The 24,437-nt window shown below is 37.7% G+C and overlaps 1 protein-coding gene across 2 annotated transcripts in view; it reads left to right on the forward strand.

Moving 5' to 3' along the window:
• Window positions 1-24,437, forward strand: part of SOS1 (SOS Ras/Rac guanine nucleotide exchange factor 1) — a 145,478-nt gene that overhangs the window by 115,675 nt on the left and 5,366 nt on the right. Inside the window, exons 15-22 of one of the 2 annotated variants that reach the window (XM_044261705.1) lie at window positions 307-426; window positions 5,210-5,372; window positions 5,878-5,995; window positions 14,530-14,702; window positions 14,923-15,039; window positions 16,281-16,545; window positions 22,085-22,129; window positions 23,818-23,936. In XM_044261705.1, coding sequence (XP_044117640.1) covers window positions 307-426; window positions 5,210-5,372; window positions 5,878-5,995; window positions 14,530-14,702; window positions 14,923-15,039; window positions 16,281-16,545; window positions 22,085-22,129; window positions 23,818-23,936 — 1,120 coding nt within the window. The remainder of the gene's footprint in view (window positions 1-306; window positions 427-5,209; window positions 5,373-5,877; window positions 5,996-14,529; window positions 14,703-14,922; window positions 15,040-16,280; window positions 16,546-22,084; window positions 22,130-23,817; window positions 23,937-24,437) is intronic. The other variant, XM_044261706.1, reaches the window with a different exon arrangement.

Genomic DNA, 24,437 nt, shown 5'->3' on the forward strand with positions numbered 1-24,437 from the left:
CACCCTAATTCATTAAATAATATTTATAAGTGCTGATAAGGATACTATGAAAAAAAATCCCAATGTGGCCAAAAGCAAAATGTTATTATAAAGTGATTAAGTACACAGGTACATGCGTAAAAATATTTTTTAATCTATAGAAAAATACCCGTAATTGTAAACTTTTGTTATACCTTGTTTTCATAAACCTTTCTGTTGGAGTTAAAAGAAGGCTTAGATGGGAGTTTAGTTTTATGTACCTCATTTACTTAATAAAACAGCATCCTAGAGGGAAAAGTATCATGTAGAATTTTATCTTGATTTTAGAGCTGTACAACCATCAGAATTAGTTGGAAGTGTGTGGACTAAAGAAGACAAAGAAATTAATTCTCCTAATCTCCTAAAAATGATCCGGCATACCACGAATCTCACTCTATGGTTTGAGAAGTAAGTATTACCGACATTCTTACATTCGTAGCAGTCAGCTATTACGATTTTAAATGCAGTTCTGTTTGAATACATCTCAAGTTCTTTTTTTGTTCCTCTGTTCCTCCTTTCTTTTGCACTGAGTGGCTAGTTTTCTAATGTAGCATTTTTATTTCATTAATGATTTTTTGACGGTTTGTTTAGTGAACACTTGAAAGTTTACCATCTACATCTTATTGGGATTGCTTGAGATTTATACTAGCTTAATTCCAGGGATAGATAGAAATGTTCTTCCTATACAGCTGTATTCCCTGTCTCCCTTTTTTGTGTTATTATCGTAATATGTATTCCACATAATAATGATGCAGATCTAATAATATATTGTAACAGTTGTTGCTTTGCCATTTGTTATTACTTTCTTAGCCCATTATACTTTGCTCTCACCCACAGCCTCTGTATAGTTATTGGCAATATATTACATATATATATATATATCTTACAGGTCCAACATTACATTATGTACACATTATTTTATACAGTTGGTTTTTAAATCAGTTAAGAGAAGCAATAAGAACAAGATATGCACTTACAGTGTCTTACATAATCACAGATTTACTGCTACCGGGGCTCTTTGTTTCTGTGGATTTGTGCTACCATCTGGGGTTCCTTGCTGTCAGCCCAGAGAACCTCCTTTAGTATTTCTCCGCCGGTGGGTTTGCTAGCAGCAGATTCTCTGTTTTTGTTTATCTGGGAAAGTCTTTATTTTGCCTTCATCTTTGAACAATAGCTTTATCTTCAAGTTAACTGATTATTTCTTCTGCCACTTCAAATGTACTATTAAGCCCCTTAAGTAAGTTTTTTATTTTAACTGTTGTATTTTTGAATTTCAGAGTTTCTGTTTGGTTCCTTTTATCATTGCTGTGTCTTTTATGATACTCTCTGCTGCACATTGTCATGCTATCTTCTTGTACTTTTTAAATCACACTTTAATTCTGTGAACATATTCATAATCACTACTTTGAAATCTTTTTCTGTTAAATCTGTGTCCTTCTCACAGGCTGTTACTGTTCCCTTCCTTTCCCCCCCCCCCCAAGAATGTGTCATACAGTAGTTCCCCTATATCCATGGAGGATTTGTTCCAAGGCCCCCGGTGGATGCCTGAAACCATGGATAGTACCGAACCCTGCATACACTTTGTCTTTTTCCTCTACATACATACCTCTGATAAAATTTAATTTATAAATTAAGCACGATAAGAGTTTAACAACAATAATAACATAGAACATTTATAACAAGATAACAAAAGTATGTGAATGTGGTTTCTCTCTCTCAAAATATCTTCCTGTACTGTACTCACCCTCCTTGTGATGCTGGGAGATGGTAAAATGCCTGCCCGACGAGATGAAGTGATGGGACTGCCCAGACAGCATGGCCTGGCCTCGGGCTACTCATGACCTTCTCACCGCACCTCAAAAGAATGATCATCTGTGGGCCTATGGGCTTCCTTCATTGTTCTCCAGAGCACCCTTAGGTTTGAACTTGCCCATAGTTGGTTGCAAGAGACAAGAGAGTAGAAGCTGTTTGAGCCCGCCCTCTCGAGCTCAGGATGATGGCAAGCTTCTCTGAAACGTTCCTGCTCTAACAGCCGAATGTGGGGTTTGGGGGTGGTGTGTGAGGTCCTTTTTGCTCACCTCTCCTGGCATGGAACCGCGGCCTCAGGAGCCAGGGAAAGACTGTCTCCCCAGCATTCTCAGTGTGCCCCATTCCCGGGAAAGCCTAGGTTCCGGGTCAGAGATCGGCAGAAGAAGGGAGTCCCCACTCCTCAGCGGGGCGCCGCAGGGATTTAGCCTCAGCCGCCGCGCAGCTGGGGACTGGATGAGAAACGCGGAAGTCGTGTTCCTCCAGAGAAGAAACCGCTCCAGCTGGGGGCTAGGTGGGAAGGGGGCCGGAGTTCTGGGCAGCGCTGTCGGGAGCAGACTCCTGCCCTCCGCCGCCAGAGGTTCTCTGAGAGGAAGGAGGGAGCGGGCTTGGTTCAAATGCCAGAAACTCTTGCCCTTCTTACTGAATTTGTGTAGATTTTCCTAAAGAGATGTTTCTTCATTTGCCATCTGCCCTTAGGACCATTTCCAGAGACTTTAAATGTTGGGGGGGGGCATTTATATTATGTTTGTATTTTTTATACATGTATAACTTGAGGAGTGGGTGAGCCGCGCTGCTTACACGCTGATACCAGCAATCGGGCGTCTCAGGCAGCTTCACAGTTGGCGCCACCGAGTGGCATTTTATACACTGGCCATATTTTTTTTCTGAGTAAATACAGTGTAATTAGTTGACTCGTATTTTATAAGGGTGATGTGAGGTTCCCACAGATCATACTGGAATTAATCAGAACAAAAGGCCAGTGACACAGGGAATGACTAGAATCTAAGCTGGAATGTGGACAAAGACTTGAAAGCAGTTCCTAAAGAGAAGTAAACATTCCAAGTCACTTGTGTTATTTTATGTTATTATCTCTTAGCCTCTAAAAAGTAAAACTTGGGGGGCACCTGGGTGGCTCAGTCATTAAAGCGTCTGACTCTTGATTCTGGCAGTCATAATCTCAGGGTCGTGAGATGAGCCCCACGTCGGGCTCCGTGCTCAGCCGGAAGTCCACTTGAGATTCTCTGTCTCCCTTTCCCGAGGGACCCCCCCAGCCCCTGCTCTCTTGCTCCCTCTAAAATTAAAAAAAAAAAATCTTAAAAAAAGTAAAACTTTAGAATTTTCCCTCTAAATGTTGCTTCCTGATTTCTTCATTATCAGATTAAATAATTATACTTCAGTATGCAGAAGACCTTTTCTATCATAAATAATTAAAGTTTATGTCCGTAAGGAGGAAACAACTGATAAGAGAGACTGTTTTCATCTCTGTTCTATTTTTTTAACAGATGACTGAAAAGAAGGCCTTTTCCTGCACTTTTTCCTTTTTCTTTTTTTTATAATTGTTGTAAGAGCACTTAACATGAGAGGTACCCTCTTAACAGATTTTCTCAATGTGTAATACAGTATTGTTCATTTATAGGCATAATGTACAGTGGATCTCTAGAAGTTATTCATCTTGCATAACTGAAATTTTATACATGCTAGTTGGCAACTCCCTATTTTCCCCTTCCCGTAGTTCCTGGCAATCAGCATTCTATGCTTCCATAATTTTGACTATGTTAGATTCCTCATACGTGTAGATTCATACAGTGTTGGTCTTTCTGTGACTGGCTTATTTCACTTAGAATAATGTCTTCAGTGTTCATCGGTGTGGTCACAGATTGCAGGATTTTCTTTTTAAGGCTGAGTAATATTCTATCCTGTGTTTATACCACATTTTCTTTATCCATTCATCCATAGATGGGCATTAGAATTGTTTCCACATCGTGGCTATCGTGAACAAACACTATAACGAACATGGAACGCTAATACCTCTTTGAGACCCTGACTCAGTACTTTTGAATAAATAACCAAAAGTGGAATTGTTGGACCGATCATATGATAGCTCTTTTTTTAATTTTCAGGAACATCCATACTGTTTTCCATATTAGCTATACCAATTTGCATTCCCCTCACCAGCATATACAAGGTTTCCAATTCTGGCCTTTCCAGTTGAGAAGTTCTTGTTCGTTTGCTACAGTGGTTCTTAGTCATGGAGGTACATTAGAATTGGAGTCACCTATGGATGAATTACCCCAGACTTACCTGGTTTTTACAAAAACTCCACAGGTCATCTCAGTCTGTAGATCTACATAATATCAACTGAAATAGTTAAATAAAAGATGTAAATATATTTGTACCTTTTTAAATGTCCAGCTAACTAGTTAGCCAGTGTATGACATATTTCTAGAGATCCAGCTGCTTTTTAACATGTAAACATGTTATGTTTAATTTGATAGCAAGACCAATTCATTTTGATAGTTTTACAATAGTTTTTTTCTTGGTGGCAGGTTACCTTCATTGGAGAATAATGTAATTTTCACCTTTACATTTTAAAAAATATTCAATATTGATTTATATTTATTTTTCTATTTATGTATTCTGGTCTTTTCTTAGATTATAAGTTGTTTAATATTATATTATCAAAAACCAAGTTTAAAATGCCCTTGTCTTTCCTGGTGATTAGTAAATTTAAAAATTCTCTCAAATATTAGTAAATGCTCACTGAGGAATTTTCTCTTCTTGAGCATAGTATGCTTCCTTTTTTAGCTATTTACTGGAATTTACATACCTTCCAAGGATTCTTGATATTTAAATGTAAAATGTTTTTGACTTTTCTTCCTTAGTAATTTAAAAAATTCCATTCTTAATTATGGTAAAATACTTTAATTGACTTTCTAACATTTCAGTGCTTTTTTAAAGAGCTGCTCCTAGAAATGTAGCTAATTATTTCTGTATATCAAAGAAAGAATCAATCACTAAAATCTTGCAGTTAGATGAACAGGAGGCACAGAATTCTGGAGCTCCAGAATCAGTTCCCCTAGACCAAGCATATACATTCAGCAAGACATTAGACTCATCAGTTAATTCTAATAGAGTAGGAAAGTTAGGGGCTGTTTCTGCTGTGTCAGTATGAAAACAGTGAAGAGCAGGATGCCTGGCTGAAGGCACCGTCTCATCATCCAGTCTCCTCCTAGTTACCCAGCCTCCTGAATATTCATGCTGTGTAATTCCTCTGTAACCATGCCCCCCACTCGACATTGTTTTATTTACTAAATTTCTTAAATCATAGCACTGTTGGGAAAAGTACAAATTTAATGCATTTTTTTTTGTCTTTGATTCCCAGATGTATTGTAGAAACTGAAAACTTAGAAGAAAGAGTAGCTGTGGTGAGTCGAATCATTGAGATTCTACAAGTCTTTCAAGAGCTGAACAACTTCAATGGTGTCCTTGAGGTTGTCAGTGCTATGAACTCCTCACCTGTTTACAGACTAGATCACACATTTGAGGTAGGTTTGTATAGGCGTTTTTTAAATGAAGGGTCAGAACTTTAATAGTTGTGGTCTTCAGTTCTTAAGTGCCTCATCTGTCTTTTGAGTAACACTTTAAAAGATAAAATTGTCTAAATTTCGTATTGAATTGGTTGCATTTTATAAATTGGGCATTCTCGTTAAAATATATTCACAGGTCCTAGGCTAGGTTAGAAGATGAAAAACATTTTAGCACTTTATGTAACATATAATTAAATGCTCTTGTAATTGTAAGGAATTGCAAGATAAACTAGATTTCTCTCACACACAAAGACACACACACACACACACACACATGTACACCCCCCCCCATAAATTTGTTCTAGGATCGATGGGGACAGTGTCTTTGAAACAGTTACTATCATTTCTTAGAATCAAACCGGTACTGTTGTGTTTGAGCTACTCTTAGCCTGGCATTTTGGGGGAAAACCTGTGATTCCTTTTGTAAACTTGTGCTTCCTAAATATTGTTTTTTTCATTGTAGCAAATACCAAGTCGCCAAAAGAAAATTTTAGAAGAAGCTCATGAATTAAGTGAAGATCACTATAAGAAATATTTGGCAAAACTCAGGTCTATTAATCCACCATGTGTGCCTTTCTTTGGTGAGCATTTCTTGAATTTTTATTGTGTTTCTGGATAAAACAAGACATGTATTTCATTAAATGACTGAATATACGTATATGTAATATACCAGCAGGAAATATTTATTTAGTAAATAATTAGCACCTGCATCACCATAGAATTTCACTCTATTAAGAGGACTTTTGATGATCATGCCCAATATATACATTCCATTTTTTGTTTCCATCTTGGGCAGCCATTTGATATCATATAATGCTCATTTGTGCTTTTATATTCATAGAAATATTTTCTGTTGAATCTTAATAAATGAAACACTCTATAGAAGAGATACGGCCATACTCGTTTATATTTATAATCCTCTTTCTTGTAAATAGTTTCGCATAGCTAAAAGTCATGTAGCGCGTGCATCTTTGAACCCACATCTTTTACACATCAAAACTTTGCCCTTTTTTCTTGCCCTTCTGCACCAGAGGAAGGAAGTACCCTTTCCTTCCTTTTAAGACTGAGGCATGTACCATCTAAACCTTCACCCTTCGTGTAGGCGCCTCTATCCGACTCCGTCACCGGATTCGCTGTATTTCATAGCTTCAGTATCTTTCTCAACTGGTTTCCATGTTTTTATATATGCTCTGATGGTTCTTCCTCTGAATGCTTACAAATATTATGCTCTCTGTTACATGTATTATGGTTTAGGTTTTAGTTCCTGGTATATTTACATCTAGCCTTTTCTTCCTCTACAGCTTTATATTTTCCACAAAGCTTTAAGTTATACTGCACATAATTTTTTATGTGTTACCTCTTGTGTTATATGTTACCTCCTGAGATTTTTTCATTTAACATATCATACGTTGCCATAGCTTTTGTTCAGGCTTTACAACTAACCACTTTTGTATTTCCTTCTCATCTTTTTTGCTATGCACATTGTATATAGCCATAATTATATGACATGTACACATTATTATCTCTTTAACTCATTATAGCTTAAATACATTCTCGTGTTTTATCAGCCTACATAATGTCATTTGTAATGGCTACATAATATTCCATAAAGTTGGTATGACAGTTTATTTAACTGTTGCTCTATGATTAGATAGAAAGTTTCTAGCATTTTTGCTTTCCTAAATAATGTTATAATCAATATCTTCATATTAATGCCTTTTGTCTGTATTTGAGAATATTTTTTTGAACTAGATAACCAATCTAGCCAGATATTTTATATCTAGCTGGGAATTTCTCAAGTCAAAACTTCATCAGTCTGCCTTTTTTATTTTTATTTTTGGATATACAGTATTTAAAATTCTATAATCTGTCCATCTTTCCCATTAGGATTTCTGTTGTTTCTAACCTTAGAAAATTCTTCCAGGCTAGTAATTTAATATTGCAACCATATTTTCTTCTGGCTTTACAATTATATTTAACTCTTTAATCAAAGTCTCTTTTAGATATCATACGAAACTTTCAAACTTATTTCTCCATCAAATTATTTGTTGACCCATGTTTATCAAGTAATTTTCCTTATGCCCATTAATATATGGTACCTCTTTCTTTAATAAATACTGGTTCCCATTAACTTCTTGTACTGGTGCCCCAGTTTTTAATGACTGGCACTTTATAATCTGTGATTCTCAACAAGGAGCAATTTTTGCCCCCCAGGGAACACTTAGCTATGTCTAGAGACACTTTTTGTTATACATGGAAGGTGCTAGCGGCTTCTAGTGGGTAGAAGGCAGGAATGTTGCTAACATCCCACAGTGCACAGGACAGCCCCTGACAACAAAGAATTATCCAGTCCAAAAGGTCAGTAAAGCCCTAGGTTTAGAAACGTTGCTTTATAGTGTTTTCTTATATGACAAAGTTGATTCTTCAATGCTGCTTCAGTATTTTCTTTGCTAATTTTGTCTCTGAACTTTATAATGGGGAAGGGTGATAATTCCTCAAAATACAGTTAGAACAGTCTGTCAGTTAATTTGGAAGGAACATTTATGATACTTAACTTTCTCCTAAGTATTTTTGGTTGTAAATGATATTCATTTTTTAATAATCAGTTACCCTTAAATCTAAGAATTTTTAATTTCCTTAAATTTTCTAAATATTTAATCATGTCTCTTCCTTTGATCCTATTTCTGTGTTAGGCTTTAGGACATTGATTATACCTTCCCAAACAAAGATTAGACAATAATGATAAAAATAGGTTGTTCTGTTTTAATTTCAGTTTCAGTGGGAATAGGTGTAATTCTGCTATTTGCTTGATTAGATGCTTTTTATTATGTTAAAGTTTCTTCGTAGTTATCTTTTGTGTTTTTGTTAGCAAATACATTTACTTTCGTAATGGTTTGCCATCTTAGCAGGGGAAAAATAATTTTTCTTGCTTGGCAGATTAAAATTATAGATTTACTAATCCTGGACTTTCCTATTTACTAATATTAAACCTTATTTATTCATAATAGATTGATCTTTTAAGTGTACAAATGAATTCTGTTCATTTTCATTTTATTTAGGATTTTTATATCCATCTACATAAACGAGATTGGTCTGAGATTTTTCTTTGTGCTATGTTTATCAGCTTTTGTTATTTTAGTTATATTTACTTTGTAACATGAGTTCAGTAGCTTTTCATCTTACTCTGTTCTAGAATATCATGAAATGATCTAGCCTTTAAACTCTGAAAGAGGACAAGAGAAAAACCATCTGGGCCTGCAGTCTTTTGTAGGATGTAATTCTTTAGCAACATTTTCATTTCTTCCTTAATTTTTTTCTATTTCTGCTTTCTGCTACACACTTGTCTCCTTTCATTATTTTAAAAATAGTAATCAGTTATATCTACCAAAACATTATTTTTCAAATTGTCCTATTTGTAATATATCTTTCCCATTTCTATTTTTATTTGTTTTACTTTGCTTTTTACTTCAAAAAGATAAAATCTTTTTTTTTTTAAGATTTTATTAGTTTATTTGACAGAGAGAAAGATCACAAGTAGGCAGAAAGGCAGGCAGAGGGGGAGGGGGAAGCAGTCTCCCTGCTGTGCAAAGAGCCTGATGCGAGGCTCGATCCCAGGACCCTGGGATCATGACCTGAGCTGAAGGGAGAGGCTTAACCCATCGAGCCACCCAGGCGCCCCCAAAAAGATAAAATCTTAAACAATAATTACTCTCCTCTTTTGTTCTCTATATCATGTATTACTTCTTATCCTTTTTTTCCTGAGAACTTTTTGTTCCCCACCTATGTTCTTGGCAAAACTATTGAGTTCATTTATTTTCTCTTTCTGGTAGAACTTTTTTTTTTTTTTTTTAATTATAAGAATACAGATTGAGGAGCACCTGGGTGACTCAGTTGGTTAAGCATCTGCCTTGGGCTCAGGTCATGATCCCAGAGTCCTGGGTTCGAGTCATGTGTTAGGCTTCCTGCTCAGTGGGGAGCCTGCTTCTCCCTCTTCCCTGCGCCCTAGCTCATGCTTTTTTCCTCTCTCTCTCTCTCTCTCTCCCTCTCCTTTCATTCCCTCTCTCTCTCTCTCAAATAAATCAATAAAATCTTTTTTTAAAAAAAGGTACAGGGCGCCTGGGTGGCTCAGTGGGTTAAAGCCTCTGCCTTCCACTCAGGTCATGATCCCAGGGTCCTGGGATCGAGCCTCGCATCGGGCTCTCTGCTCAACAGGGAGCCTGCTTTCTCCTCTCTCTCTCTCTCTCTGCCTGCCTCTGCCTACTTGTGATCTCGGTCTGTCAAATAAATAAATAAAATCTTTTTTAAAAAATTAAAAAATAAAAAAAAAATTTTAATTTTAAAAAAGTACAGATTCAGTCAGATTTAATTTTTAAAATTGGATATATCTTACATAAGATCTAGTAAGCTAGAAGTGTAGATAGTGCCCTATGTGGGCATTACAGAAGACACACAGACCTTCCACAGTTCCAAGAGGAAAGAGTGTAAAGATAATTTGATAAGGAGTTAAGGAACAATTTAAAAATAGTTTACAAAAAGAGAATCAAGAAGCAGATGTATTAAAGTCAATGTATTTGAAGTGTGGTGACTATGGTGTGAGTTCGTACAAGGGAGCCTTGGAAGGACCTGGGTCAGCCTGATACTCACTTCATGCAGTCTGTATGCAAGTATTTCTTGACTACCTCTCAAGTATCAGGGACTGGGTCAGGTGCTTAGAAAAAGTGAAAACTACATAGTCCCTCCGTGTGCTTACTGAGCTTCTGGTCACACTACTTGTGATGGGCACCACTTGTGAGAGGTGAAAAGAAACTTGAGGGCCTGTTCATCCAACTCCCTGTGTGGCCCCTGCTATCCCGTCACCCTGATTGATGAGCACTGATTCACACAAACTGAACTCACTGAAGTACCCTCTCACAGACTTACGAACTTATATAATATGTTGTTAAGTGAAAAAAAAAGTTCCAGACCTCTAGAGTACGACTGCATTGTGTTTTAAGGTCGGCCGTGTGATCTGGTGAGTGAACACAAGCCTGTAGTTAGTTTGCTAGGCTCAGACCTAGCCACCCACCAGCCTTCCTACCCATTTGTGCTTATCTTCCTGGTTATTGAGCCTTTTCTGTTTCAAGGTCAGTTCTCCTACCTCTAAGAAGATCTTGTTCCCCAGTTCCTGGGGTTAGTTTTTCATGGTTCTGACCAGAGGGTAGAGCCAAATGTTCTCGCTGCTGCTTAATTCTGTCTCATCTATACGTGTAGCTTGCAGAAACTCCTTCCAGATTCTTATCCTTAATTCTGGGGGCTGGTTTTTTGGATTTTTTTCCCCCTCTCTATGGGAGGGTCAGGGATAGTATCTGATACTTTTACTTCCTCTGTCACCTTGCCAGAGTTCTAATGCAGGCTTTTGCTGGCACTACACCATTTACAGAATAAAAGTCAGGCAACTTCTCCTTCTGAACTTTTCCCAGACTGAGTCTGTATCTCAGTTTTTCTCCATATACCAAAGTGGTATATATATATATACACACACACACACACACACACATATATATCACTATCTCTAGATATATATATAGGCAAACTAACATTTCCTCTAAGATAAAAGGACATAGATTCTTCCTTCAGCCAAGCCTCACCCAAGTCTGCACCATTGGCTTTGCTCTTTCCTGTCATACAGCTCTATAGTTTCGTGTCCTGCTTCTGTTTCTTGTCAGTCTGCTTCCTCTCCACTCTTGTTTCCTGCTGTTTTAGGATTGACTCTTATGTCTCTTGCATCCTGAGCTGTTCTTCAAATGCTTTCTCTTCTATTCTGAAATAATCCACTGAGCCACCCAGGCGCCCCTGTGCTGCTTTTTATTCATTCAGAAACAGTGTTGTATGCCTCTACGTACCAAGCCCAGGGCTAGGTGTCAAGAATCAAGAGACAAAACACAGTCTTCCCCTCAATAAGCTCTCTTCAAAGAGCAGAAAAAGGGACGCCTGGGTGGCGCAGTTGGTTGGACGACTGCCTTCGGCTCAGGGCGTGATCCTGGAGTCCCGGGATCAAGTCCCACATCAGGCTCCCAGCTCCATGGGGAGTCTGCTTCGCTCTCTGACCTTCTCCTCGCTCATGCTCTCTCACTGTCTCTCTCTCTCAAATAAATAAATAAAATCTTTAAAAAAAAAAAAAAGAGCAGAAAAATAAATTAGATGTAGTAAATGTAATATTGCATCACAGAAATGTATCAATTGAAGTATGAACCCAGAGCCTTGAGCAGCCACTTTTTCCCTAGAAAGGCTGGAAAAGGCATCAGCAACCATGTGAAACCTTACCCCTCTTCATTATTTATGGTCTAATGCTCTGCTTTCCCTCTCCCCAGACAGCTGTCACCAGAGCAGGGTATGTAAAATGATCTATTGGAAAAAATTAACCTTCAACAGTATATGATATTCAGGTGTATTTATACATTTGTACTACATTTTTTACTCAAACTATATATATATAGAGAGAGAGAGGATCCATGCTTAAACATTTTTTTTTACTGATGGTCACGTATGATCAACAAAATTTGGATACCACCTCTTTGATCATTTGTTTTCCTTTTAATTAGCCATTAATATGTCATAAAGTAACTTCCAGATTCTGTCCTGAGCTCTCCCAAAATGCTACTTGTAAGCATTTTCACAGCTTCATTCAAGTATACTTTCAACAGCTACAACGTCCCGGAACTGATTATCCCCTCGTTCCCAGGGGCCGTCATTGTACCACCACCCAGTCGGCCAGCCAGGCGCAGAGCGGAGTCCGCCTTCCCGCCCGCCCCACCCCTGCCCTGCCCGCTTCAGTTAATCCGTTGTTGTGGAGTCTGCCCCTTAAATACGCGTACACTTCCCTCTGTCCCTGGAGACCCTCAGACAGCCATCAGCAGCTCACCAGGACCACGTTCATCCTAACTGCTCGACCTGCTTCTAATCTGAACTCCTCCGAACCCATTTGGCTTCATAGTACAGCCAGAGTAATCCTTCTAGAATGCAGAGATGCTAATTATCTCCTAATTGTGAATAAAAATTAAGCTCTTTTTTAAAAAGGCTCTTCATGATCCAATCCAGCTGCTGCTACCCACAAACCTTTCACAGTTGGGCCGTCAGTATGTGACCAGTATGGAAAGTTGACTCCAGGCTGCCCTGAAATATGCGTACTATGTGGATATGTGTGTCCGACTGAACACTGAGCCGAGTGCATCATGCGACAGAGTGTAGTGGAGCATAGAACTGGCTGCAAGTAAAAGAGCCAAGTGACAGGCAGATGTGGACGATGAAAAGCCTGTGCATATGAGAACACATGGAACATCTGTCCTACGAATGCAAATCGAGGGTAGCCTAGGTGCTAAGAGCGAGCCAACAGATACACTTAAAAACTGGATACTTTTTAGAACCAAACAGGCATTGATGTCTATCATGTTTCATTATTGCTGACTTGCTCACTGAGTTTGAATCATTTAATCTTTTCAAGAAGGTGGCCAGATATTGTAGCATTTGAAAATAGGCCTCTATCACAAAAGCCTTCAGAACCACTGAAGTGTGATTAGAAAAAAGTGCCTGTTGTTTTGTTCCTTCTGCTCCTTCTCCTCCTACAGTGCGCAGCCTGTAGCAGTCGGGGGCGAGGACTCCTAAGCCCTTGCCTGTCTCTGTCTTCATACCCTGCACGCTGCCTCCCCCAGACCCCACACCAGACCGTCCGCTCCGGCCGTACGGTGCAGCGTGCTGTCTCCGACAGTGCTCCCAGGCTTCGTCACAAACCAGTGCCTTCAGACCCGCTGCCACTCTGCGTACAGTGTCCCTCCATCTTACTCAATTAAACTGCACCTCATTTTTGAGATTTACTGTAAACATCACTTCATCTGTGATGTTTTTTCTGTTCCCACCAACCCAAGGCAGAGTCAGGCATGCCTTTGTGCCCTCCTAGCATCTTACGCACGACCACTAACATAGCACTTACCCAGCTGTACTGTAGCCCGCGTGCAAAGCTCTGAGCTCCGTGAGACCCGGGACTGTGCGTGTCGTTCGTCTTTGTATCTGCAGTACGTAATGCGGTGCTGGGCGTGCAGAAGAGACTCAGTGCTTGTGTACTGGGGGAGTGAACTCAGATCTTCAGACACACCCTCTCTTTCCCCAAAGCATCACAGTCAGTACTTTAGGGGAAAAGGCAGAAGCTTAAGAGAATAGGCCAAGACTAGCAATAATGGCATCAACAATCACAACCACAGCTAATTAAGCATTTACTTTTGTCAGGCCCTATTCTAAGCACATACATAAACTTCTCAAAGCAACCCTGCTATCGTCATTTTACAGATGAGAAAACCAAGGCAGAGAGAAGCTAAGCAACTTGCACAAGACCACACAAGTAGAAAGCAGCAGTCAGCTCCAGGACCTTTATGCTAAAACAGAAAGGAACTAAGGTGCTCCTGGCACCAGAGGGCCTTGTGAAGAATGAAAGTGCCTGTTGTTTGGGTCCTTCTCCTCCTCCTCCTGTGCACAACTTACAGTGATGTGGAAACAGGAGCTCAATTATGAGACTAATTCTAGAAGTCCTGAAGACTAGAACAGACATAAATTACATGCAGTACTGTGTTCAGTAGGCTTGCAGATCCTTCCACATTCCCACGAGTAACCCTATCCAAACAGTACTATGTCTGAATTACAAATCCTAATAGCCCTTGAGTAAGCAGAAAATATGATCCCTTAATTTAACATTTTCCCCTTTGGCCAGAAATGTGTGTTATTAAGTGATGGGTTATACTCAAAGTTCCTTTAACAGGACAGTGACTTATGTCAAATACCATATGGTTTTGGAGATATGGAAAATTGAGTTATTCCTCCTGATAAAGCCGTTAAATTTTGTTCAACTTGGTCTCCCTTTTTCTCCTGTATTTACTATACTTAAGTGCTACAGAAGAATTTGATACTTATAAAAATATCTCTCTTGATATTTAGTTAGCTGGTTTCTCATTGAATGGAAATCTGTGTCTTAAATCTTTGGTTATGGTGATTGAGATAGTACAGTGTAATATGCCTACGATTACTGACAAAGAAAAAGAACTATCTGGTTCCTTTTTTATCCTTAAAATAATTTTATTATATCTTCTAGGAATTTATCTAACTAATATCTTGAAAACAGAAGAAGGCAACCCTGAGGTCCTAAAAAGGCATGGAAAAGAGCTTATAAACTTTAGCAAAAGGAGGAAAGTAGCAGAAATAACAGGAGAGATCCAGCAGTACCAAAATCAGCCTTATTGTTTACGAGTAGAATCAGATATCAAAGTAAGTTGAATTATTTGAGGATGCATCTTTCCAATTAAGTTGATAAACTGGCTGATGAAATGCAGGTTTATTTCATAGAGGAGATAAAGGAAAATAAAGCTAAAAATAACTCAAATTTTCTTATATTGTTAAATGTTTTCTTAAGTTACTTTTGTGAATTTCAAACTGCATTTTAAATACTTGATATTAATAATTATTTATTTATTTGCATTTATTTTAGAGGTTCTTTGAAAATTTGAATCCAATGGGAAATAGCATGGAAAAAGAATTTACAGATTATCTTTTCAACAAATCCCTAGAAATAGAACCACGAAACCCTAAGCCTCTTCCAAGATTTGTAAGCATTCACATTTCTGTTTTTTTTCATATTTATATATTTTTGCAGTTATCTGTGTCTGGTGATGTCATCACTACATGTGTTACGCAGATTAGTTTTCCATGGGGGCATTCAGGGATGAAGTGTACATGTGATGGATAAAAGTAATGAATAAATGCTTATTAAGCATGTTCAGGAATATCCCACTTGACTGCAAATAAGTGAGCATTATTAGTAATCTTTAAAAATCCTGATAGATGAAGAAATTGGCAAATATGGTTTTTTTTAAACAAAAATGTTGAGATGTAAGGGCAGGAAATTTGATTAATTTATACTCAATCACTTATAATAAACATACGCATTTATGACTTTTTTTCTAAAGTAATGACTTATGAGAACTTTTAACCATGAATCATTAGCCATAAAAATAAGTTTGGTTAAAGATACTTTTGGTGGGAAAGTAAAGTTTCCATTGTTTCTTAGTGCCTGGCCAGTTTTACACATAGTGTCATCACCACACTGCTCTGAATATAATCTGTCTTCTTCACAAGAAAGTAAAAAAAATCAAGAAGTAAATATAAATGGCTTCCTTAGTAACCAAGATAAATTTCAAAGTCTCTGTAAACTAAAGGTTATGCAATTAACTCCCAGGAAAATTTCTCAAGGCCTAAAATGGTTTTTTAAAGGATGGATTAAAAACAGCAAATTAGACATAGCTATATAGTCTTGCTCCAAAGAGGCTTGCTAATAGCATTAAGAAAATTTCACAAAACTAACATACACACACACAGATGAAAACTGAAGCAATTTAATGCATTTGTAAATATCTCAAATGATTCCAACATCACAGTAGTACAGCATCGTAAGGTATCATAGTTCATAATAATGGATCCTGGCTTTTCCAGCAAGGTCAAATTAGTTCAACAAGGTCTGTTTAAAAAGCCAGAGAAATCTACAGCATATCTTAGAAATATTTCCATTCAAAAATATTAAGATAACAAATATAAAAATAAATTTTTAGGACTAAAACTCAGTTATTTAAAAAAAATTCATTGCCTAACATTTTAGACAGCCAAGGCTTTATGGAAATGGGATGTTAATATTTTAACTTGGATACTTTGATTTTAATCATTATATAACTTATTTAGTAGTGGTTTATGGTTTTCCTAGATATTAGTTGAGTTTTACCCAGACATATAGAGAAAAACTTTCCTTTCTGTTATGGTGTTGCAAATACTGTGTTTCTTTTATTATGTCTGCAGCCAAAAAAATATAGCTATCCCCTAAAATCTCCTGGTGTTCGTCCATCAAACCCAAGACCAGGTACCATGAGACATCCCACACCTCTGCAGCAGGAGCCAAGGAAAATTAGTTACAGTAGGATCCCTGAAAGTGAAACAGAAAGTACAGCATCTGCACCAAATTCTCCAAGAACACCGTTAACACCTCCTCCTGCGTCTGGTGCTTCTAGTACCACCGATGTTTGCAGCGTTTTTGATTCCGATCATTCGAGCCCTTTTCACTCAAGTAGGTGCTAATATTCTAAGTGCTTTAAAGTAATTGGTAGTATTATATGTGCTAGAGGTGGAAAGAATCTGTATAACTTTCTTATTTTTTGTAAATTTGTAGACAAATACTATTTCAAAAGAAATTATAAAAATATAAAGCAAACTGTAAACCCCAGCAACTTGAAATTTTAAAAAACCTATTGGAATAGTGTTCTTTAAATTTCCTATACTTTACCAGAAGGTCTGGTTTCAAAATTGGTAATTGAAACTCGATTTGAGCACTTGTTTTCAACTGGTGAATTTAACATGCGTTCCTCATATCTAGAAGAAACAAAGATAACTCCTAAAATCCGCAAGGATTTTCAGTCCAGTTCTTTAAATGCTGCCTCCAAAAATATTCTATTTGAATACTACTCAGTACATCCTTCTCTTTCCACCAAACTCTGTGGGTTTCAAATTTTCCAGCAAGTATCCAGTTTAGACTCCTACTTAACCCTTTCTCAGTCTGCACCATCTGGCAGCTACTGCACAGCACTGCTAATACACTGCCTGTGCTTCCAAGCCCAGCCACACAGATCTGACAGACTGCATACTATTGCTCCTTCCTTTCTTATTTCTGGATCAGTGCTGTCTAGTAGAAATAACAATGTGAGCCACGTGTGTACTTTTAAGTGTTCTATAGCCACATTTAAACAAGCAAAAAGAATTAAGTGAAATTAATTTTAATAATATATTTTACTTAACTTAGTGTGTTAAGCTGCAGTACTATCACTGCAACATGAACTCAAAGATAAAAATTTATTGAGCTATTTTACATTCTCCTTTTTGTTCTAAATCATCAAAATCCAGTATGCATTTCACACTTACAGCACATCTCAACTCAGACTAGACACATTCACGTGCTTGTTAATCCACATACAGCTAGTGACTTCAAAACACTGCAGCTCAGCTCCAGCCCTTGGAAGAGGCTGTGTTTGGTATGTAGGTCACCCTGCTTCCACTCATCTTCTAGTCAATACCACGTGGAGCTTTAGAGCTCGAAGAGCACATGCTCTCTTTCTGTTTGCTCAGTACTAAATCAAAACTTGAATCGCATCACCTTTACCCTCCTCAGCCACTTCCACATGCTCTTCCCATTGGCTGTCTCAGCTCATGTACTGATCAGGCACTACGCTGGTGGTAACTGACAGAGCAGAACCCAGTCCCGAGAGACAGCATGCTGTTATTGTGCGGAAGGAGGTCGAGAAGCGGGTGACCGAGGAGTTAGGAATCCGATGTGGGATCTCAGTCTGCTAGTGAGCTTTCCGATTTTAGATAAAAGACTTTTCTGTGCCTTCTGAGAATCCAGCTATAATTTTAAGGTTTCTTCCAATTCAGAGGCTATACCTTTTTAACAAAAATCAACTTAAAAGTATTCTTCTGAGATTTGGTCCAGAATCCTATTTATTTATTTCCTTGTTGTATTAATACATTCCTAGTTAGCCAGCAGTTTGTCCTGTCTTTTTACACCTAAAGTGTGTTTGAACTACTACTACATCTTGGCTTTATTTGGCTACTGGGCATTATGGAGTCACGTTATATACATACTAAGCTACCCAGGTATTTTTGGTAAGTTCAAACACCAGGTAAAAAAAACTCCCGTTTATTTTCCCCAATTCATAAACCCTCTCAAGTTAAGTAATAAAACCAGCACTTTTTGCCATATACCCACCCCAAAATAATTCTGTTTGCAGGATTTTTTTTCTTAGTGCAGATAGCTGTGGTCTATATTCTAAAGATTCCAAAAAAAAAAAAAAAAAAAGATTCCCATATAAATAAATTATTGAAATCATGTGAAAGCTATCAATTGCAGATTCTACTTCTCTCAATTTAAAAAGTAGCTAAAAATGGAAGCGGTAGGAAAAATGGGAGGTAAGCACATGAACATTCCCTGCTAGTGCTGAATCTTTAAAGCCGTTAGTCACAGAGGGAAGAAGGAATCATTCAGGAATGCAGTGCTCTGTCCTATGTGGCAAGGGAACAGTATTCAACAGCTGGAAGGTGAAGAAACCATTGTTCCAAGAGTTAGGCTTTATTAGCTTAGCTTGGAGAGTTTTCTCAATTTCACTTTCTTTGTGTTAAAGAAAATTCCTGCTACCATTCCCTTTGCTCTTAGTAAAAACTGAAAATAACTGGTTTTGAAATCCAAGAAGCCAACATAATATAAAACCATCTGTATGCTTAGTCCCTTACTTAAAACTTACCCATGGCCTTCCTATAGCCAAGGTTGTGCTGTGCTGATGACCCCACTTCTGCTCAACAGACCTGCTAGGACTTTGGGGGTCGCCGGAGCTCCCGGCTTGCCCACTGTGTTGCTCCCATAGAGAGAATTCCTGCATCCTCAGGGCCTGTCAGGAAAGAGCTGCTGTGCCTACATTCTTAGGTCATCTGGACATATTCTATTCAGTACAAACCAGCAGAAAGTTCCATTGCCTAAGTTTTTCAAAAGGCGAAGTTTGATTAGAATTTTTGATGGGTTTTAACAGTGCTTTTTTTGCTTCTTATATTTTTGTCTTGCAAAATAATTTACTTTAAAACCATAATTAATTAATTAGCCAGTATCTGTTGCCTGTCTCTCTCTTTGCCAAGCACTTACACATCACATCTTCTCTGGTAAAGCTCATAATCTTTCTGAGAGATGAAAAATAATCATCATACAAAGAAAATCATAGTTAACTGCTTTAACCATTGTTAATGCCATGATTTTCTTTGTACTATGTTTATTTTCACTCTCAGTAAGATTGCAGGCTTTACCAGAGAAGATACATAGGGCTCAGCAAAATGCTAAATGAGTGGGGAAGACACAGTCCTGTGGAAGTTTACACAAAGGGCACTATAGGATGGGCACGAGTGGTCATGGGAAGCTTTGTGGTGAGGACAGAGAGGGAAGGAAACTGGCCCCTCCCTACGCAGGACCCTCCCCCTCAGAGCCCTGCCTTATACTTGGCCTGGTCAGCTCCACCTTTGCGGTGGTGGACAGACACCCATCTCGCTGCTGGCGTGTTTCTGCTGCCATCACAAGGTGGAGAGGAGGAAGACCTGCTCTAGGTGCCTTCCTGTTCGAAGCCGGCCTGGTCATGAAAGGGAGCCGGAGGTCCCACCTGGCCTTGTGCTGCTGATGGGCTTCAGCTCTAGCCCTCAGGAGAGGAAGCTCTGACCACAGACGAGGTATTCCAGGCATTTCAAGCTGGAATGTAAGGCTTTTCTTCACAGAAGATTGTTGTGGGCGCTTAGTTTCTAATCTCAAATACATTTGCATTTAACAGGCTTTTGTGACTTTAAGAAGTTATTGGTGATTTATAGAATTTTTTCCTATAGGAAGAGCTTGCTCCTATTTTCAAGAAGGACCCAGTTATAAACTGAAAAGTATCTTCAACAGGGTTTTAATCCTGACTGTACAGTATGATCTCCTGGGAAACTTAAAAAACAACCTATATCCCCAGCCTGCACTTTAAATTAGACTGGTTTTGGCACTAAGAAATCAGTTGTTTTTTTTTTTTTTAAAGCTTTCCAGAGGGATTGAAATGTATAGCCAAGTTTGAGAACCACTGACCTTTTATCTGGGATTTAAATCTAACAATTAATACTACTTTTTTAATTAATTGGGCTTCATTCCTAAGTCATTATCAGTAAATTTGTACAGTAAACTAGCTAGTATAGAATTTCTAGTATATAGGTTTTTTGTTTTTGTTTTTTTAATTTATTTGACAGAGATCACAAATAGGCAGAGAGGAAGGAAAGCAGGCTCCCTGCTGAACAGAGAACCCGATGCGGGGCTCGATCCCAGGACCCTGGGATCATGACCTGAGCCGAAAGCAGAGGCTTTAACCCACTGAGCCACCCAGGCGCCCCTCTAGTATATAGTTTTTAATTAAAGCATGAATAATTCTAAAGGAGTTTTTTTTTTTTTTAGCATTTTCTAGACAGTGAGACCAAGAAATTCATTGAAAATGACAAATCAGAAAAGTGCCCATTAACTTACCAAACACAGAAGCCTAAATCTGTGCCATACACATATATATAAATATGAGCAAAGCCAAGTCTGTGAATAGACAGGTGTGTATGCATAGGTATCATAATACTTTCTAAAAGCCTACAGTTTGTAGCAGTCATAAGGTTTGTGTTTGTTTTATTCCCGTCTTGTACTAAGTATACTACCATGCTCTTGAGGCTTACCTCCTGGGAGGTATATTTGTTTCCTTTCCAAGAAAAGTGGATAAAAATATAAAGTGGGTAAACGCTACAGGTAAATATACCCCTTTCATCCTTGTTCCGTCAGAGGTGCCTAATAAATAGTGGAGCAAATCATTGACAGAGCAACAGCTTCATTTACAATCAAAGAGTATAAAAATTAATTCTAATCTTCTGAGAGATAACTTAGTACAATTAGCTGGATTGCTACCCTTGGTAACTATGGCCTCCAAATAAATATCCGTGCATAAGGAGAGGGGGTTAACGGGATAGGTTGCTAGAAATTGGGGCTCTGTGGGAAATAAACCCACCATAACTATATAAATAGCAATCACATTAATAGTCTTGCCACTGAACCTGGAACATAAAATTATCCTTGTTCAAGGCAGTTAGAAAAAAAACAATGGTCCAAATTGTTTGAGTGATGGTCTGTTGTAGAAAAGAACTGACTTTTTAAAAAATCAGCTCAGACGAGTGCTACAGGAATTGTTTTTGTCTTTGGATATTACAGGTTCAGTATGTTGGTAATAGGAGGCAGTGTCACATCGACAATTATGTTTGGAACCAGTACAGATCACTTGGCCTCTTGTCTCACTTTTCTACTTTAGTGCTCTTGGGGCTTTGGCTTTTATGGTTTTCAATTCTTTTTTTTTTTTTTAGAAGCATTAATATTGTTGAAATTAGACATTCCAAATTTGTCTGAGTTTCCTGTGTAAAATGTGCCTAAGCACCAAATATTTATTGATTTTTTTAAATGTTCAAGAATATAGAAGGAAAGGGCTATATCACTTCCAAGCTTGTTTTGTAATATCCAGAGCTGTAACTATTTTGCAAGGAAACTATACACTGCAAGAACATTTTCAAAAATATATAATAATATTAGTAAAAAATTTCCTTTTTCAATTGACATAACATAAACTCATTATTTAGTACATTTGGTTTTCAAAATAACCTTTAGTAAATGACATATTTCTGTATGTCCAGCTGAATTTTTTTTTTTGCTTAAATTGGGTTTATACATTTTTTAAAAGTCTTCCACTAACAGAGCATATTTTAGTTTTCTCTTGAATGCTTTCATTTACTTGCTTTGACATCAGGTAGTGAATCTAAAAGGAATCATCAAAATTCCCAATATAATGTTAGCTCAGTTTAATTCTTTATTTTTCTCAAAAGTAAGAAGTCATGAGCTTTTACTAAAGACTGTTGTACCATTCTTTACAATTAGAATGACAAAAATGACATTTTTATCATAAATGCATTTTTACAGATGAGTTGAATTTATCAATGAAAGAAAAAAAAAATCCACTCTTTCTTGTTTCCTTCCACAGGCAGCGATACCGTCTTTATCCAAGTTTCACTGCCCCATGGCCCAAGTTAGTATATTTGGTTTAAGACTCCTAATTCTTGCTTTGGCTTTAAAAATCAAACCAAGTGTAACCTTCCCTGCTAAAACTCCTCTTGGGTCTGGCAGCCTTGGTGCCTTGCTTGCAGTATCAGAAGTGAGGGCTTCACTTGTGTGCTATCTTCTGATCATAAAGGATTTGCTTCAACTTAGATACTTTTCATGCTTTTTGTAAAACCTGTTTTCTCTTGTAAAAGAACATTTTTATATGGGCGACTTCCACATTTAATCATTTCACTTTTCCAACTATAGAGTTCTAAATATTTTAACACCCATCTTTAAAACAAGCAAACAGCAAGAGCCTGCATGCGCGCTGGGAATGTGGCAGCTACGGCAGTGTCAGAGTCGCAGCGCGCGCTTAGCCTGGCGACGGCACCGACTCTGGGCAAATGACTGTTACTTGACGTTAGAAGAACTACCTTATCATTGTAACTCCTTCAGTTATACAGCCTAAATATTCATCACTGTTAAGCAAAAGAAAGTTCCACGGTAGACATTTGCTTCTATTTTTAAAGTCAACTAACAATTCACCAAATGATTTCATAAGTTTTCAGCTAATTAGTGGTTTTTCTGTCCTTCATACCAATGATTTCAAAATAGATACAATGGAAAACATTAGTTATAAGTGAAATTAATTTACTTTATAGTCTCTTAAGAAAAAAGGTAGGTCAAAATGATCAAAATAATATCAGTACACAAAGTACTAAGTTCTGTATTTTAAGTTTTAACTGACAAAATAAAAGCTGTCGATGCTTAAAGGAAAACAAGAACCTGCCATGTATAGTCCTGAATGATCATTTATATATTTTTTCATATCTTCTTTATACTGTTCACAAACCAACAACTTACATAAATGTTGTCTTTCGGAATGTAATGACTTTATGCCTAGATTATGCCCTCATCATCATAAATGTCTGTAGAATAAGTTCTAACTAGAAGATTTACTTACCTTTGTTGTGCCAGTTCCTCAGCTTATTCTTAAATCAGGTTCACTAGATTTTAGTGTAATTTCTGTTTTTATCAGGGCTGCCTCCGTCATCTTAAATAGCTCCATCACAGTTAAAATTTCTCAGATTAGAGTATGATGAACCTGATTTTGCTCACCCGCCAAGGAGAGCCAGCTTATACCTAAGCAAAGTGCGGAGAGACACTCCCCCACCCCACATGAGTTCTCTCCTTGGCCTGCTTTGAGAGAATCCCTGGGGAGAGCAGTTAAGATCAGAAATGAATCCTAAAGACCATCTAGTAAAGGCAGGGAAATTCTATACTAACAAAATCAAAGAAAGTAAATGAGCCCATTACAAAATTACCAGTCCAGAAGTTTGTAGTAGTTTGCTGTTTCTCCCAGATACCTGAGAATCCTACCCAAATAAAAAATACCAATAATAGATTAACAGTGGGAATGTTATTTTGTTCAAGAAGCAAAATAACAGAATATCTTAGGCAATTTTTTTTCTGAAAATCTTGCTGAGAAATTTCTGCATGCTTTTATAGTAGTTTGCTTTAATAAAGGAAATACTATTGTGTATTGGCCTATTAAACTGCTTTTGATAATTCTGTACATTTCTTTTAATATAAGCAGTTTCAACTAAGCCTTTTCAGGATTAATAGATGAAATAAAATTCGTGTGAACTTTTAAAAAAATGTAACATCCTACAGGATCTGCTTCAGTATCATCTATAAGTTTAACCAAGGGCACTGATGAGGTGCCCGTCCCCCCTCCTGTTCCTCCACGAAGACGGCCGGAATCTGCCCCCGCCGAATCTTCGCCATCTAAGGTAAGTAGAGAGCCCGGTTACCTGGACACTGGAGTCATCACGGTTACCTGATAATCATGCCCCCGTGTCTGATTTAGTTCCCACAGGATTAGACCAACATTTCAGGTTGAGCTAAATAGAGTCTAGACGAGGGCCAGATACAGATTTACCCTGAAGTACTGTGTTTATTTCCTTTCTTCTGAATGCAGTATTTTTTTTAATGTTTTCAAAATGCTTATAAATCTTAATTATGGGTAATGTCAAGAAAAAAACGGTTTTAATCTGTAAAGAATAATGTCTCAAGCAGAGACTATAAAGAGAGAAAGAAGCGAAGAGGTGTGAAGCTTTATATGAAGCACTATTTGTTAAGTGAAAATTAAACATTACCTATCTGAGCCCCTTATCATAAATCTGACATGCTATTAAATGGGGTTTGCATGACAGTTCTGGGTTGGAAGAGACCTTAAAGGCTTATTATAGACATTTTTTGCACTTGTTTAAGCTTCTTTCTTTGTCAACCAT

The sequence above is a fragment of the Neovison vison genome, chromosome 8, assembly GCF_020171115.1.
Source record: "Neovison vison isolate M4711 chromosome 8, ASM_NN_V1, whole genome shotgun sequence".
NCBI classification, from domain to species: domain Eukaryota; kingdom Metazoa; phylum Chordata; class Mammalia; order Carnivora; family Mustelidae; genus Neogale; species Neogale vison.